The sequence below is a fragment of the Capricornis sumatraensis genome, chromosome 18 (genome assembly GCF_032405125.1).
Source record: "Capricornis sumatraensis isolate serow.1 chromosome 18, serow.2, whole genome shotgun sequence".
In the NCBI taxonomy this organism is placed as follows: Eukaryota; Metazoa; Chordata; class Mammalia; order Artiodactyla; family Bovidae; genus Capricornis; species Capricornis sumatraensis.
In genome coordinates this window covers 48,017,449-48,036,501 of record NC_091086.1, presented here as the reverse complement: position 1 = coordinate 48,036,501, position 19,053 = coordinate 48,017,449, and the positions used below count along the sequence as shown (strand labels likewise).

The window sequence follows — 19,053 nt, the reverse complement described above, 5'->3', positions numbered from 1 at the left end:
AACCCCACACTCCCAATGCAGGGGCTCAGGATCTGACCCCTGGTCAGGGAACTAGATCCCACATAACTCAACCAAGAGCTTGAAGACTAAAAGAGCCATGTGTGCCGCAGCTAACAGATTCAGTGCAGAGAAACAAATACAAATTTCTAAATGCTCCCTTTAAAACAAACACAAGTGATTGAAACACAATGATTAAAAAAAAACCCACAAGTCACAGTTTAAAAAAACAGAAAGCCCACACCTCACTGAAAGTCACTAAAATACTAACTCCTTATTCTAAAACTTAGCCCTCAAAAGAGAAAATTTAGTCAGCCCTCTGTGTCCAAGGATCCAAAACACCAGATAGAAAATAAAGCTCCAAAAAGCAAAACTTGAATTTGCCCCTATTTACACTGTATTTACAACTATTTATATAGCATTTACATTGCACCAAGTATTATAAGTAACAGAGATGACTCAGATGATACAGGAGGATGTGTGTAGGTTAAATGCAAAAACTATAGCATTTTAAATAAGGGACTAGATCATCCGAGCATTTTGGTAACCCCTGCGATGTAGGGTCCTGGAATCAATGTCCCTTGGACACTGAGAGACTATTGTTATTTATCCTGGCATTAAAAAACAACAACAATGATGTATGTACTTACTTGGGGCTGTGCTGGGTCTTCGCTGCTGTGCACAGCCTTTTTCTGGTTGGGCAAATGGGGCTACTCTTCGTTGTCGCGCACGGGGTTTTCCCTGTGGCGGGTTCTCTTTTGTGGAGCATAGGCCCTGAGATGCAGGGGCTTGGTCGCCCTGTGCGTGAGGGATCTTCCCAGAGTCCCAGTCCAGAGACTGAACCTGTGTCCTCTACACAGGACGGCAGCTTCTTAACTACTGGACCACCAGGGAAGTCCCTATCCTGCCTTTTAAGTGCATAAAATAAAATGCACAGGATTACAAAGGAGATAAAACTGAAAGTATTAAAAATAAACAAATTTGTGATAATATATGTGCTTCTGTATTAGTACATCAAACAACAAACCCTAGTCGCAAGTGTAATTTCAACACAGCGATGAGCAGACAATAATGCAATGTGTCTAAATAAAAGTAGTAAGATATGAAAATATCTCTGGTTTCTACTGGTGACAAACTCACAGATATCACTAGTACTACTTCAGCTTGCCCCATGTTTGTAACTGTAGTGGGTAAGTTTCATTTAAAGGTCATTAAAAATACTTTTCCCATCCAAGCGTTTTACTCTGAATTCTACCACTACCTCCAGGCTACAGACCAATCGATTCCCTAGGAATGGGGACACCAGTCTCAACCCAAGAACCACTCTGTTAGAACCCAATCCAGGAACTACCCTGGTGGTCCAGTGGCTAAGACTCTGTGTTCCTAATGCAGGGGACCTGAGTTCAATCCCTGGTCAGGGAACTAGAACCCACATGCCATAGCTAAAGATCCCATGTGCCACGATTAAGACCCAGTGCAGCCAAATAAATAAATAAATATTAAAAAAAAAAAAAAAAGAACCCAATCCAAGTAATGAATTCTATCTATGTATGATTCATCTTCAGTTTTGTGCAGATCCCAATTCTGGGCTTTCCTCCGTTCTTCACATCAGTCCTCTCCATTCTTATGCTCATCTCTAGCCATTCCAACAGTCATTTACTGGGCACTATTCTGTACCAAGTACTGTTCTATGTATAAGGAAATTAAGTCCCAAGCATACCACTTCAAATACACTCCTGGTAATTTCTAAACTGATAGTTCCATTCGCAACTATTTTTCTTCCATTGCATTCACCTACCAAAACTCCAATGGAATGATCCAACTGTCCACTTTCTTCTTCTGTGCCTGTGCTTCTGAACTGCAAGAAAGAAAATTTGCCATCTCGATTTAAATTAAACCCATCCTGGCAAATCTTTCTATGTTTCCCTGGTCACAGCTCTTACACAGAGCAGCTGCTTCAAAACTACATTCCCCTCAAATCTCAAAATGTGAAAGAATGTGAAGTGGCTCAGTCGTGTCCGACTATTTACAACACCATGGACTGTGGCCTGCCAGGCTTCTCCATCCATGGGATTTTCCAGACCAGAGCACTGGACTGGGTTGCCATTTCCCTCAAATCTCAACCCAGCTCATTTTCAGCAGATAACACCATAAGAAGTAAATACCATCAGACAGGAACAACCTCACCTTCCAGCAATGAACCATAATCAACAAACTCAACTTCATAGTCCACACTCCTTTTTTCTGGTTATGATAGGAAAACTGCCTAAGGCTAACCCTTCTACCCATTCTCTCCCACCTCAAGAAGTATATCTGCTCACAACTCCTGCCCTCCTATAACAGCTTAAAGCTCTCCCTTATGTGGCAGCACCTTCCTAAGTGACATTCAAATGTCCTCAGGTCTGTCCATCAAGAGAGACAGTCAAGCACCAAAATGGCCCTATCTTCTTCCCATTCACCCCAAACTCCTTGATAATGGAAAGAAAAAAAAAAAAAAGTCCCTACCACTTCCCAACCCGTGTAATGAGATACAGTTCTCTTGAGAAACAGCCCACAAAAGCTAATATTGTTGACACTCCCTCCTCCTCCCCTGATTTCCACTCTCCTGTTTTCCTCTGCAGCTCCTGTTTAGCCTAAGCTTTCAAAGGTTACTCTTCTACCTATCTCTTAAGTGTACTGTCTTGCTAAGTGGTCTTTTCATTTGTGATTTACACACTCTTCTTGAGACATCTCAGCCCTTCTCACTTGCTTGAAAAAAATTTTCAAACAGCAGTACATGAGGGGAAAGTCCCTACCTCTTCCCTTCCCTTCCATCCATCACCCACACCCTCACAGGTAACTTCTATTAACATTTGGAACATAGCCTCCCCAAATCCTTTATTCTTCCAACGTGCAGACAGTTGTAGTTTAAAATTGGGCTAAGCATTTGCAATGCACCATGGTGCTGCTTGGAGAAGGCAATGGCACCCCACTCCAGTACTCTTGCCTGGAAAATCCCATGGACGGAGGAGCCTGGTAGGCTGCAGTCCATGGAGTTGCAAAGAGTCAGACACGACTGAGCGACTTCTTTTTCTTTTCACTTTCCTGCACTGGAGGAGGAAATGGCAACCCACTCCAGTGTTCTTGCCTGGAGAATCCCAGGGATAGCGGAGCCTGGTGGGCTGCCGTCTCTGGGGTCTGACAAGGTCGGACAAGACTGAAGCGACTTAGCAGCAGTAGCAGCATGCTCCTGCTGCTATTTAGTCACTCAGTCGTGTTCAACTCTTTGTGACACCACAGACTTTGGTCCACCAGGCTCCTCTGTCCATGGGACTCTCCAGCCAAGAACACTGGAGTGGGTTGCCATTTCCTACTCCAGGGGACCTTCTCCACCCAGGGATCGAACGCAGGTCTCCTGCATTGCAGACAGATTCTTTACAGTTTGAGCCATCAGGAAAGCCCAATGTGCACCATGTCTAGTCCTTACAAGACCAAATTATGTAGGATTTATTCCTCCATTTTCATAAGACAATGAAACTGAGGCTCAAGAGAATTAAGGGACTTGCCAGTTATTGAGTGGCAAAGTTGGAACTGAAACTGTTCTCCTAGCTCCATCATTCTGTCTTGTCTTCCAAGCCCTATCTGTCTAATGTGTAATCTACAAGTGTTTGCTTTCAGCTTCCATGAAAATGAGATGTTGAAGTACTCACTTTTCTTTCCACGGCTGCCATCATTTATTTCACTTCAGAGAACACAAAGTGTAAGCAGAAACTGACCTTCTCTCAAGAAAATGAATTTTGTAAACGATTTCTGGCAAAAATGTACATACTTTTGACTAGCAAAGGTGTTTTTCTTTTTTGGCCATGCCATGCAACTTGTGAGATTTTAGTTCTCTGACTAGACTGAACCTGGGCCCTCAGCCATGAGAGTGTGGACTGCTAACCGATGGACTGCCAGGAAATTCCCTAGCAATGTTTTAAAAAGTATATTTAACAGCATCTTATTAATAAGATTTAACCATAATTCCATAATCTTTCCTAGGAATCATGAAGGTTTTGGATAGTAAACAGTTTTGCAAAGCTGTTTTCATATATGTAAATAACCACTTTGTCTTACAATGACTGAATAAAGCATTATTTTACATTGAAAAATCTGAAGTTTAGGTAAATTGAGATGTATAATCTGGTTATCAGCAGTTAAACCTCCAGCTACAGTGCTCTGGCTAGATACTGTTCTTTGACCACCATGTTACACTGTCAGTATTTTAAGTTGAGGACATTTTGGAAAGCATATAGAATAATAAAAGCATTTAAGTTTTCTATCAAGTCACCATAACACTACTTATTAGATGCTGGCCTCTGCACAATTCTATTTTCTTAAAATAAGAAAAACACAATTTAATTAAATAAACACCTATTGAGTACCAAGACATTGCTAAGCAGAGGTAATAGAGATGACCAAGATATTTATAAGGCACAAAATGAAAAAAAAATCATAATTCAATTGATAAATATTGTAATACTGATATGAATAAAATGAAAGCCTAACTCATGTGACAGTATTTGGAAACAAAGCCTCTGGGAGATAATTAGGTTGAGAAGAGGTCATGGGAGTGGGGCCCCGTGATGAGATTAGTGCTCTTAGGAGAAGACAGTAGAGATTTTGCTGTCTCTCTCTGTCCTGAAACACAGCGAGAGGAACCTCACCAAAACCCAATCACACAAGCATCCAACCTTTCGGATGGTGAGAAAAGGAATTTTTATTGTTTAAACCAATTCTGTGGTATTTTGTTATGGCAGCCCCAGCAGACTATCACACGTGCATATATACCTACAACATCCTAGACACTCTGCTAGGTGTACACAACGATAGGAAAAAAGGATATGAGCGCAACGAATGCGCCCTGGAAATCAGGTAAAGAGCTGTGGCTGGGCGTCAAGAGATGGGTGAGAAACAGCTGCCAGGTAAAGAAGAGGAGGAGATTCTATACAGAAGAATCTGCCACAAACACAAAGGCCTAAAAAAGTAATAATGTGATGTCCAGGCTACTGGAGAAAAATAATTAAAGAATGAAGGTCCACAGCACGGCCATACTGATAATACACCCCTATTAAATATGGTACATCAAATAATACGCTCTATCATGCAGTCACAGCATATAATAGGGCATTTTATTTCTCATTGGAAAAATCCTTATTTACTAACATGGGAAGGTGGTCACTGTGCATTATTAAGAAAATGGGTTAAAAAAGAGAAAAGAGGTTACAATCCAGTACTGGAAGGTTTTTTCTTTTTTTTTTTCTTTTTAAGTTTTAAATAAACATAGGCAAACTCATTGCAAATAGGACTGGAAAAATAATGTAACACCAAAATATTACTGCCCAACTTCCACTACTTGTCTCTGTGCCATCCTTTGTCCACACAGAACTATTTTTTTATTGATAACATAAAGAGTGGGTATGAAAGTATTAGTTGCTAGTCATCTCTGTTCATGGGATTTCCCAGGCAAGAATAGTGGAGTGGGTTGCCGTTTCCTTCTCCAGGGAATCTTCCCGAACCCAGGGATCAAACCTGAGTGCCCCACATTGCAGGCAGACTCTTTACTGTCTGAACCACCAAGGAAGCCCCAAAAGTTCTGTGTCTGTCCTTTCCCCATACAGAATTTTTTTATTGATAACACAAATACTGGGTATACCACTCCCCAATACCTTCAGTGGCTTCCCAACCACACGCAGTGTAATACACCAAGTCCTTAACCTGATTTGATTTGTAAGGCCTCTATGTTGCAGCATTCTATCATCATCTCAGGTCTTTCTCCCCATCACTCCACTCCTGCCTTCAACCACCTTTCAGTTCCTCAAACCAAACCAAGCTCTTCAACACCTCACGACCTTGAAACATACTAGTCTGTCTTCACTGGATTTGGCAGCTATTCATTGAGTCTCATGTCATGTCCTTATAAAGTTCTTCCGTATGCTGTCCCCTCAACATCCATTCCCATACAGTGTTTTTTCACAGGAACTATCAGTGTTTAATTTACACACGTTTATTTACACACATATGTATATACCTATCTATATATGTATCTATCTTCTTTAGCACAATACCTTCTGTATAGTTGACATTCCACAAATGTTTGTTGAAGGAATAAAAGTTGAATTATGGATTTTATTTTTCTTTTTTGTAATCTGTATTTTCTCAATCTTTTTCAACAATGAGCACAGACTTGTAAAAGAACCAATCACCTTTTCTCAAAGCTTTAATGGTAAATTCAAATAATTCTTCCTTAATAATTATCTTTCTGATCTGTCTCATTCCCTCTTCATCCAAGACCCAAGCAACTAATTTCACAAATTCTAGTAACTTCAAGCCTATTACAAATCTTCCTGCCTCCAACTTTTCCATCTACCAATTCTTTCCTCACTTAAATGTCTTTCTAAAAATCCAGTTTACATCATTACTGCTATCTTTACAAGCAACAACTGTCTCCACTATCATCTCCACCATCTGTTTAAAGGCCTCAAGGTAGAGTTTTTTCATTTTCCCTATTCCACACATAATCTCCCTCATATCTTATCTTTTATTATTAGACAATGCAGATTTTATTCTTCAGCTTTAAAATAACATTTCTAGAAGGATAACTTTCCCATTTATTTATTTTTAATTTATTTATTTATTTTAATTGGGGGCTAATTACATCCCACCCAGGAGATCAGTTCTGGGTGTTCATTGGAAGGACTGATGCTAAAGCTGAAACTCCAATACTTTGGCCACCTCATGTGAAGAGTTGACTCACTGGAAAAGACTCTGATGCTGGGAGGGATTGGGGGCAGGAGGAGAAGGGGATGACAGAGGATGAGACGGCTGGATGGCATCACCAACTGGATGGACATGAGTTTGAATAAATTCCGGGAGTTGGTGATGGACAAGGAAGCCTGGCGTGCTGCAATTCATGGGGTCGCAAACAGTCGGACACGACTGAGCCACTGAACTGAACTGAATTACTTTACAATATTGTAGTGGTTTTGCCATACACTGACATGAAACAGCCATGGGTGTACAAGTCCCCCATCCTGAACCTCCTTCCCACCTCCCTCCCCATCCCTTCCTCAGGGTCATCCCAGTGCACCAGCCCTGAGCACCCTGTCTCATGCATTGAACCTGGATTGGCGATCCGTTTCACATATGATAATATACATGTTTCAGTGCTATTCTCTCAAATCCTCACCTTCTCCCACAGAGTCCAAAAGTCTGTTCTTTACACCTGTGTCTCTTTTGCTGTCTCACATATAGGGTCATCGTTACCATCTTTCTAAATTCCATATATATGCATTAATATGCTGTATTGGTGTTTTTCTTTCTGACTTACTTCACTCTGTATAATAGGCTCCAGCTTAATCCACCTCATTAGAACTGACTCAAATGCATTCTTTTTAATAGCTGAGTAATATCCCATTTATTTACTTTCACATATATATCCTGTCATAACATTCTGTCTAGAATGCTGGTTTCCTATGAAATCACATGCCACATCTCATTTAAAATTCTGCTCAAAACTTATCTTCCTAAAATGCTCCCTTCCATCTCCAACACTCCTCTTTGGTGACATACCCAATTCGGGTCTTCTTCACTTACCCTAGTCCCAACAACACTGAGGACTGCTTCCCATTCCACCAGTGATAACAGAGTTCCTTTTCCTTTCCTCATTAAATCGAGACAAGAACCCAACATGACGAACTCCTCTCTTCAAAAGAATGCCCCTTTCTTACCAGCCATTGAGATGATTTTTAAAGAAATCATCATAGGAGGAATAGACAAAGGCTGCCACTGTTCCACGGACGAGGCAAAGGCATCCTCTAAAATGTGAGTGAAGCAATCTGGAGGTGAGAGAAAAGCCACTCCCCCACCAAACAATTAAAGAAACTATATTAAAAAACACAAACCTTGTGACAGCCTAAGGAGGTGGGATGGAGTAGGAGCTACAACTTGCAGCATACCAGGCTTCCTTGTCCTTCACTATCTCCTGGAGCTTGCTCAAACTCGTGTCCATTGAGTCGATGATGCCATCCAACCATCTCATCCTCTATCACCCCCTTCCTCTTCCGTGCTCAACCTTTCCCAGCATCAGGGTCTTTTCCAAAGAGTCGGCTCATGTGTATACCTATGGCTGATTCATGCTCATGTATGACAGAAACCAACACAGTATTGTAAAGCAATTATCTTCCAATGAAAAATAAATTTAAAAATAAAACCAAACCACCAATCCTAGGCCTCCAATACCAATTCTACTGAAGGCAGAGTTTCTAATAACAAAGTTTATAATCAGAAACCACCCACAAAGGCATGGGTAAAATAACTATGACAAAGCTTGAAATGCCAGTGTGTGGTTGTTACTGGAGGAGACGGATGGACGCAGGAAAAAGAAACAAGAGTTAAAAGAGCAAGAGCCCCAAAGAAGCAGAGGGCATACAGGGGTGAGAGAAGGATCAGCCCACTTCACTTGTCACTAGAGTCATATTATCATTTTAGAGTTTTGGAGGCTTCTGATGCCTCTGAAGAGTCAGCCATTTCTTATGAGAATTGTTCAAGAAAGACTCTGGACTTGGCCTGAAAGTAAGAAATGGTAGTTCAGGTGTCCAGATTTTCCAGCACAGCATGCCAGCGATTATCAAAAAAATAAACCAGATTGTAGGTTCAGGACAAACACATAGATAAGCAAGCACAGATAAGTAATCGCACTTGATGGAAAGGCTCACTTAAGCCCAGCAAAGCACAAAAAGGTTAAGAAATAATAAAAACAGTGTAAGTATTAAGTACTTGTCAAGATCACTATAACTCTTAATTCACTTCTCAAGGCAAGACAATTACCCATTTGCATTTGTTCAACACCACCTTGCAGTTTTCAAAAGCACTTGCACTGGAGCCCTACAATTCACAAGTTATGGGACAGCCCACAAAGGCAGGCTCACTGTGCTCAGGGGGTAAAACTGAGGTATAAGAATTCCAAGCAGTTACCCTAACCCTTCTAACTAGTCAAGAGCAGGGCTAGAAGTCAAGAAATATGGCAATCTTCTGATTCCTGATCCAAGGAATCCACTATTGCCCTTAACACATATTTCTATTTAAGTCAATAACTTATTTTATTGGAACCACTTACAAATTAGTCTTCTATATAGACTGGATGCTCCTTGAGGTAAGAGAATTTTCCTTGGAACTTCACCACCAGCAAAGACACTGGCACATAGATGTTCAATAGTTGGACTGAACTAAATCTGTTTCCATTATAACAGTGTACAGACAAAAAAATTAAATGAGCAGCTCAATTCAGTGACTGAACTGAAATTTAAGCTAAATTCTTAAAATGCTATTTCTGAGCTTATTTTGTTAACATGGTATAAAACTGTTTAACAGTTGCATTTAAAAAACCAGAACTAGAAAATGAAACCAGAGTAAAAATAACCGTCGGCAATTTAAATGCAGTCCTTTAATTCGAGTTTCTCCAAAGGGCAGAGGGTAGAGAGTGGCGAACAAAGACTACCTACAAATTATCAACCAACAAGGATAATTTTGTTCTTAAAATTTAACTTACAACTCCCTGCAGTTCAATATACTAAAATTATTCCTCCTACTAGCAAACTACTAGTCAAATTCTATTACAATAAAAATTCGTTATCAGAGGAAAAGATCTAAACCTCAGCTAAGCACGAACTCAGTATTTTCAATAATAATTTATTTCAGTATTTCTCAACTTCTTTTTCCCATTTCTGCTCCCTAAAGGAGCTTTCTCCAAGACTGTTTCCTCTAACCACATCCTCTCCCATAAAATTTGGGTAAGATGGCACACTGTATGTACTCAGTCACGTCCAATTCTTTCAGGCCCACAGACCGTAGACAGGCGGCTCTGTCCACGGAATTTTCCAGGCAAGATTACTAGAGTAGGTTACCATTTCCTTCTCCAGGGAATCTTCCGGACCCAGGGATCAAATCGACATCTCCTGAGTCTCCTGCCCTGACAGGCAGATTCTTTACCACTAGCACCACCTGATCGGTTTATATACTGTATGTGTATCTATGCTTTATACATAAAAGGAGCAAGAATTTTTCATCACCATCCCCAGAACCAATTTTCTCTCCCTTAGGGTGACATGACCCTCAATGAAAATACATGCTTTACTAAGTATAGTAAATATTTACTGTGTGGGAGCTATATGCCAGGCTGAGATATTCACCATGGAAAAATTCTATGACAGAAACACAATTTTGTTTTTTAGTTTACTGTAAGAGTTTTGACTCAGAGAACTGAAATGAAAAGGGCTTGAAGACAGAGACCTTCTTCCTAATATTTGCACCTCATCAAAGGCTTAGCTCAATAAACATCTGATGAACACACGGAAGGTATTAGAACTCTGTACGTGCTAGTTACACAATTTGCAAATGTCATCTAGCAAGATGACCAAGCTACAGAAATGCTGGCTTCCTATTTCAACTGAAAATCCAACTGACCACAACCCTGAAACCTGAAATGTTCTGTAGTCAATTTTCAAGAGGAAAAAAAGAAGACAAAACACAGCCAAACCAAAAATTTAAACTAAAACAAAGAAACAGTTTCTCTATTTGATAATTTTTAAGCTTCTGCTTCACTAAATGTTTTGAGTACCTCACAAAAGCTATGTTTCCTTTCTCTAGAAAAATATACACACACAATACATGCAACTACAGAATGTTCACAGAATTTCTAAACTCCATCCTTTGACTCCAATTTAAGAATTTCTCTATTAAAAAAGTATGTAAACATAATACAATTTATTGTTTAAATAAAAATAAAGGTGGTCTTTTTTTTTCATTTAAAATTTAACTTTTTTAGCTTAAGACTATATTTACCTGAAGTATTCTTTCTGGCAATAATGTACTTTAATATTAATTGTCTTCTTGCAGATCAGAGGTTTACCAAATAACTAGTAAGACAAGATAATATGAATAAAATAATGCCCTACTACCTATATATATATCTTCAATATCTAATTTAAAACCTCAAGATTCACTAGGTTATAATACTGTACAATACTACTGAAACAGGCTGCAGTCTTTCAAGCTTTGATCAGAGAAACCTAAAGCCATGGCATCAATTTCAAAATGAAGTCGGGTTCTCGCCTTTGTTACTTGTCACGACTCTTATTAAATGGAAGAAACGGGGAGGACAAGCCATCTCTTTGAGCGGCTTCAAAAGCACACTCCCATGAAAATAAAACCCCCTAAACAAAGACTACAGCAACTCTGAGTGACACAATTTACTCTGATTAATAGAAAAATTATGCCGATACAAAGCAGAAAGTTTGCTTGGACATAAAGCAGTGTTGGGCCAAGTTTAACACAACATAACTGGACAAGTTCAATGCATTTTACAATCTTTTGAGATTTACATATAAGTGGACAATGACTGTAATAGGTTATCTCTTTAAATGTCAAAAAGTATGCCTAAATATTTGATCAAAATAACTTCAAGGTGTAATTCTAAAAGATAATCACAAATGATCCATACAGGAATGCTCAGATGGTTTAAAATGAATAAATATCAAATGTCAGTATGACATATAAAATGAATCAGTGAATATTTTGGCCACACTGTGAGAGAACCCCAAAGAAAAGTAATTTCACTAATACAAAATCTTATGTAAAAGATACAATCAAGTGGTTCAATGAACTCCAAAAATTAATTTTATATCTAGTGTGTACTCTTTTATTTCATACGTGTGTACTCTTAAATGCACCTTAAAAAAAAAGATCCCTCAAATCATTCAAAAATATGAACAGCACATTATTTTTATTAAAGGACTAACAAAATCCTAAAACCTAGAAGTCTTTATTATACTTTAAATTACTAAAATCTTAACACATCTTTTAATACTGAGTACTGAATTTCTCATTAACAGATTTGATATGCAGATATGTGTATTACTGCATGTACAGGAAGGAGAACTTTTTTTTAAAGTTATCCATCATAGTAAGTACTGTACTTCAAAGTAGAAAACTTGGGAAACTCCAAAAATGGAACACTTTTAGATCATTCTTTAGAGTTAATTTAAAAGTCACACAAAAGTCAGTTCTATCATTTTAGTTAAACTTAACTATTTTACCCTAAGTGTGTATTATCCAGTTCAAGCATCTACTTATTTTTCAAGATACAGAGTTAAATTAGCACATTAAAGTTCTTACCTGCAAGCATTCAAAACATCAAAAACTGACTCTGGCAATCTTTAAAGAAGGACTTGACTGCAAAGTTCTTAAAGCTTACAAAATTGAAAGATGCCTGGGAAATCAGGATGGAAAAGACAAGCACCACAGGGCTAGGGAGAAGGAATGTAAACCAACCAAGTCAGAGAACAATATGACCCACACACTGACGCTCCACTGCTGCTGCTAAGTCGCTTCAGTCGTGTCCGATTCTGTGCGCCCCAGAGACGGCAGCCCTCCAGGCTCCCCCGTCCCTGGGATTCTCCGGGCAAGAACACTAGAGTGGGTTGCCATTCCTTCTCCAATGCATCAACTGACAGGTCCTCAAAAATCCCCATAGCCTCAGGTTCTGCTCTCAAGATCCAAAGTCCAAGGAGAAACATCTGGTTGGACAAGTCTAGGTCAGACTACACTACAAAAGGGAAGGGATGCATGCTTCAATAGGGCATCCTGGGGATGTATACAATGGGAAATACCCTACAGGCAAAATAAAACCTTGAGAGACAACGTGAAGGGTAAAACAAGAAATGTTCACAACAGTCATTAAAACTACAGGAGAGGTCCGTGTCTCCATTTTAGAGAGTTCTGAGGCTCAGAGCATTTGAATAACATGGAAAGCTAAGGATATACCTCAGATCAAGACTACACCATATCTTTCCACTCTGCTATTCCACATTCCACTCTAAATTATACCTGGTCATTTTACATAATCAAATCCAACTTTAGGGCACTAAGATGTTCCATGAATGAAGATATTTAAAAAGTATATGACACCAGTCATTTCACTTAATTCTCAATGAGGCATTCAGAAAACAATGACTATAGGAGGCATCTACGGAAAAATCAAATAGTTGGGAGGGGGACACACCTAGCTTGTTTGCTGTCTCTTCCTCTTAAACACAGGAGAGATGGCAGAAATCCTGCTGATTATTTGGAAGTTGAATTTAAGTTTAAACATATCTGCCATCTTGTTGTGGGCTCCTCATTATTTACTTCAATACCTATGTCCTCTGCCTACTTTAAGCACCAAACCCCCAGAGGGGCCCAGGCATCTGTGTTTTAATAAGACAGAAAGGAAAATCATTGGTGAAAAAAATCTGAAATGAAACTCACAATAACTTTAGAGTTCTCCCTAATAGATAATCTGAAGCCAAACCATCTGCTCACTGGCAGGCACGCTGAGCCTTCTGTTCAGTAAACAGGCGAGGAGAATACTAGATTCAGGATATGAGCTAAACAATTTTTTTTTAATATTGTAGATTGTAAATGTGCTAAAAGTTAAGTTGATAATAAAATGAGAATGAACAAATGACAACCTCAAACAAGCAAGTCACAAACTTGCTTTACAAAAGATACAGATGAAAGTACAAAAAAGGGGGAAACTATGCTGAGTTCTCAAGTCAAGCAAGTGGTGGCCCTTGAGGACCAGGCAGTGACTGGAAAGGAAATCAAGTGGGGCTTCTGGAGAGCTGCTCAGGTTGTTTCTTGATCAAGGTGTTGGTTCAACAGGTGTGTTCAGTTTGCGAAAATTCTTCACACTCACATGCACTTTTCTGTAGGTTTATTATTCAACAAAAAGTATTTTTCACAAGCCATTAGTCTCAGCATTATTTAAAAAAACTAAAATCAAGCTAATTTTACCTCTCACAATTTCTTTAAAATTTTCCTTGTTTTGATTTCAAGTAAGGTTAGCTCTAGGGCTTCCCTGGTGCCTCAGATGGTAAAGAATCTGCCTGTAATGCGGAAGACCCAAGTTTGATTACTGGGTTGGGAAGATCCCCTGGAGAAGGGAATGGCTACTCACTCCAGTATTTTTGCCCGGAGAATCCTGGACAGAGGTTACAGTCCATGGGGTCACAATGAGTCAGAAAGGACTGAACAACTAATATCTATCTAAGGTTAGTTCACAAATATAAAGTGTATCCATTATTAATGACAAACATAACCTCTGAATTTAGCTTTTGAGTATCTTAAAAGTACCCAATTAAGTCAAGGCTATGGTTTTTCCTGTGGTCATGTATGGATGTGAGAGTTGGACTGTGAAGAAGTCTGAGCGCCGAAGAATTGATGCTTCTGAACTGTGGTGTTGGAGAAGACTCTTGAGAGTCCCTTGGACTGCAAGGAGATCCAACCAATCCATTCTGAAGGAGATCAGTCCTGGGATTTCTTTGGAAGGAATGATGCTAAAGCTGAAACTGCAGTACTTTGGCCACCTCATGTGAAGAGTTGACTCATTGGAAAAGACTCTGATGCTGGGAGGGACTGGGGGCAGGAGGAGAAGGGGCTGACAGAGGAAGAGATGGCTGGATGGCATCACCAACTAGATGGACTCGAGTCTGAGTGAACTCCGGGAGTTGGTGATGGACAGGGAGGCCTGGCGTGCTGCGATTCATGGGGTTGCAAAGAGTCGGACACGACTGAGCGAGTGAACTGAAAGATGGACATTATGTTAAAATAATAAAGTTAAAGCAGTGAGCTCTATGTTACAGCTAAAATTTAGAATTTGTTAATATTAAATTTAAGAAATTAAAACCTAGTATTAATAAGCATAAATGCCTAGAGCCTACGTGAGAGTAACTCCTGTCCCTAAAAAGAATGGTACAAGCAGAAGACAGGAGGGGTGAAGGGGAGAAAGGGAGGGGGGGAATCTCCTAAAGACAAAGATACAAATGCACAAGTTGCCAGGGCTAGCGGGAAACAGGTTAATCCCCAAAACCTAATTCTAAAGCAATGCAAAGTCCCAACCTCGCCCACCACAATTCCATGAACTTGCCTGCTAAAGGGAAGAAAGTTTCCTTGCCTCTGTGGTTGCTGAAATGATCAGAATTAGCATCTGGACCTTGGCCATGACATGGCAGCATATAGTGACTCCTGACACAAACACAACATATGGCCTCAATTACCTGTCACCAAAGAACTTCAAATTTTCTAGATTTTGTAAGCACTATTAAGTTGCAACAAATAAATTCTTTAGATTATCTTCATGAAAACCAATCAAGGGAAAACAGCATGTTAACATGCTTCAGCTTAAACATCTCTCAGTAGTGTCGGACTCCTAGGCCCTCATGTACTGTAACCCGCCAGGCTTCTCTGTCCATGGAATTCCCCAGACAAGAATACTGGAGTGGGCTGCCTCATTCAGAGTAACACATACTTAAAAAAACAAAAAGGTACTTTCTCACTCTAATTTCTCATTTACAGTGACTCAGAAGTCCAAAAGCAAGTTTTGGCTTAGCTGTTAAGTTTTAGTTTTACACAAAGAATATATCCACATAGAGAAGTCTCAAAACTTACAAACTAGATATTCACTGAGGAATATGGATAAGACTTGTTTTCTTCATTTTGCTTTTTAGTATTTTTTACAATGTTACTTTTGTCCCAGAGGAAAAAGATACAATGTTACTTTTGTCCCAGAGAAAAAAGATAAAACATTTATTACCAAGATTCTAAACTTTAAAGCTGAAAAAACCTTTTGTAAGAATACTTTCTAAAATCACAGGTCTAGGACACTATACCTCTAGTTTGCTTTTCCAAAAAGAAAAAGTAAATTACATATACAGCCTGGTTGCATCATAACTCAGGAACTAAAAGAGATATTGAGTCCCTTAAATGGCCAGAGGAACATCAAGTGATCATCAGAAAGACCTGAGCAAACTGGAAATCTAGATAACACAAATACTCCAGACATTTCCATCAAGATAAACTTTAACTCATTAGATTACTAAATATCAAGAGTCCACAAACAATCCACATAAAACTCACCTAAATCTGATAAGTTGTGGAGAAAGATGACGAAGTTGTCTTAACATGAATTTTTTTTTTTGCCCATCTCTGAATTGGGAAAACTACTGAAAAACAAAAAAACTTAGATATTCTTGTATCTGACTCTCAAAATGTGCTGTCTGTAGTTTCCATATATAACAAGCTTCTGGGACCCTTCGCTATAAATGATTTATACAATATCCACTCGTCTGACCCTCGGCAGGTCTCTAAAAATAATCAGCTTTGCAGATACACACATGATAAAGCAAATACAGCAAAATCTTAATTACAGAACCTAGGTGAGTATGTAGGTGTCCACCGTAGCATTTTTCCCAACTCCTCTATGTGTGAATATTTTCACAAGGTATAAGCGTGAAAATAATTGTTTCAAAGTGAGAACACACATACCTATCGAAACGCTGAGGCCTCTCATCAAGTCACAAACCTAGCATTTCAAGCACCCCCACGAAGTCCCTCCTTTGAGACTGCAAGACTTTTTTTTGAGAACAGTAAAACTGAGGAAATGATAAAATTATAAAAACAATGTCTCACCCAAAGCATGTTTACCTAGAAAGTCAATTTGCAGGAGGTTTCATGAGAATTTTCTTGGACTTTAACAGTAAAAATAAAACTTTTGCTTCCACTACCATTTCACGGAAATTTTTCAAAATTTCCAAACAATACACCTTAAGTTGCTGTTCTTTTTTGTTAGTCCCCAGAAAGCAGATCAGTGGACCCCTCCCAGGTCCTAAAACCTGCAGAACCTATGGGTTCAGGGCGCTGGTGGTTCCAGCTGTTTCACGCTAACGTGCACTCCGCGGGAATTGTACCCTGAGGTTTACCCGAGTTAAACAGGCGGGGGGTAAAGCGAGAACGCAACAGACCCGCCCTGGAGTCAAAATGAAAGGAGTGATTGAGAAACCAGAAAGAGAAATCCAAACAATCAGTGCGAGAGGGTGAGCTGGACGCTCCCGCGCGCGGAGCTCGGGAGCTCGGAGAGCAGACGTGCGGAGCCAGTAGCCGGGCTCCCGCGTGGCGCCCGGACCCTGCACCGGCCGCCCCCGCCCTGCCCGCCGCGCCCGCACCTCTCGGTCCTTGAGGCCCAGCAGGAGCACTTCCTCCATCAGGGTCAGCCGCGTTTCCTTGGAGTCGCCCTTGTCGTCGTCGTCCTGCTCGTCGCGACGGCTCTGCGCGTCGTCCTCGTCGTTGCCGCCGCCGCCGCCCGCCGCCCGCTCCTTGTCGGCGGCGTTGCGGGAGGCCTCGGTACGCCGCTGCACCAGCCCGGAGCTGCGCTGGGTCAGCGAGGTCATGGCTCCGCCGCGCCGGGCCGAGAGGGACGCAGGACCTGCCGGGTCTCCCTCTTCCTCCCTCCGCGGCCCCCGACCCGCGCTTCCGTGTTAGGACCGGGCACTGGGGAGACGTCCGTCGGCAGCGGGGCCGGATGCAGTCATGAGGAGACGGGCGGAGCGGGAGCAGGTGGGCCCGGCGTCGGTGGGGCGGACGAGGGGCTCTAGCCTTTCTGTGGCCGCGGCGTGAGGCAGCTGCAGCAAGACGGAGGCGGTAAAGGAGGGAGCCGCTGAGGAAGAAGCGGCGGCGGCGGCGCCTTTCCAATATGGCGGCGCCGGCTGACGTCACTGGAGGATGTGGCACGGACAGCGCGGGGCGGGCCCGGAGGGCGCCGGAAGCGGCGGGCAGGACCGGGGGGCCGGGGAGTGGGCGGGGGCAAGGGTCTGCGGTCTAGGAGCCCCCTTCCCCGGCCCCTGGGACTCCCCCGGCCCTCGCCGTTTCCTTGGAGTGCCTTCATCGCCCGACCCGCGCCCCCCTTCCCGTGACGTGTCCTTCCTCCGCCCGCCTTCCCCTGTGTCCCCTAAGGAGCCGGGGCTGAAAGTAGACATTGGAAAGGCCTCAACGAATCGGGGCAGCCTTGGCCTCGCGAGGGCGAACCCTGATCCGTCTGGAGCTGCGCCCGCAGCACTGTCCTCGGAGTAGGCCTCCGGCGAGGCTGGGCTTGGAGTCCGGTGTCCCGGTGAAACACTGGAAGGACTTTGCTCACTACCGATGGAGCGTGGAGAGAACGCGCTCTCTGCCCACATTCCCAGACCCTTCAGAAGGAGCAGCTGCGTTTAAATAGCCTGAAAACGGACTTTTAGTTTTTCTGGGTGTATTACGGTACGAAGAGAGAGGTTAGAACAAATTGAATAGTTTGGTTTGTAAAACTTTGTCCCTCCTGCCGATCCGGGCGCAGTGAGTACAGTTAGCACTGCACAGGTCAGTACAGTCAACCTTAACGAGCTTTTTATAGAGACAATAAACCTGTTGCGTTTCACGCCACGTCTTTGTACACGTTAAATCTTTCAATTTAATTACTAGGTTAAATCCTCTTGGCGTGCTTGACTGTGCACGTTCTGTTAAAGAACAGATGTCAAACCTGAGGGGAGGGCGTTGGAAGGCCAGACGAGTGGAACTCACACATAAAACATTATCCAGAATTGGCATTGTATGCCATCCGATATTATTTAAAGTCAGGAGTGACCACAGGCTGTGGCTTCAGAATGATTTAGATAGGAGGAATGTAACTGGACTGAAGCTGTAATAAGACATAAACGCCCACGGTAAAACCGTAGCATGGAACATTTTGGCTACAGAGTTATTTTCCTTCCACAAACCCTTTATCCAGAACTCATGCTGGCCTTCACCACCACTACCACCCCCTGCCTCGGAAAATGGGAAACTAAATCTAGGGTGGGGAGAAGAGGGCAGGATGAGCACAATGTTCGCTTCCTTTTTCCTATCTTTTTGGGCAAAGGTCGATTTCAGTTCAACCAATTTCTTTCATTGGCATCCTGTTCAACTGTTTTTTTCCCTCCCCCTTTCCCCCCCCCCCCAGTTCTTTCACAAATAGTTTAAAATGTTGCTTTTTAAAAGAAATATAATTAGTTGATTACTATAGTCAAATACATAGTTTAAAGAGTGTAAAGATAGACACAGTAAAAATCTTCCTTCTAGCCCTGCCCCTGTTCACCCAGTTGTTCCCCTCTTCCCTTGGTGACTTTCAAATACCTTAGCAGATTAGGGGAAACCTAA

General features: G+C 41.5%; 1 protein-coding gene across 1 annotated transcript in view; it reads right to left on the bottom strand.

Annotated features, from left to right (window-relative positions):
• The window catches only part of GOLPH3 (golgi phosphoprotein 3), a 46,648-nt gene extending 28,873 nt beyond the window's left edge, over positions 1–17,775 (bottom strand). Inside the window, exon 1 of the mRNA XM_068990467.1 lies at positions 17,055–17,775. Within this exon, the coding sequence (XP_068846568.1) occupies positions 17,055–17,279 (225 nt within the window). The 5' untranslated portion in view covers positions 17,280–17,775. The remainder of the gene's footprint in view (positions 1–17,054) is intronic.
• Positions 17,776–19,053: the final 1,278 nt, after the last annotated feature.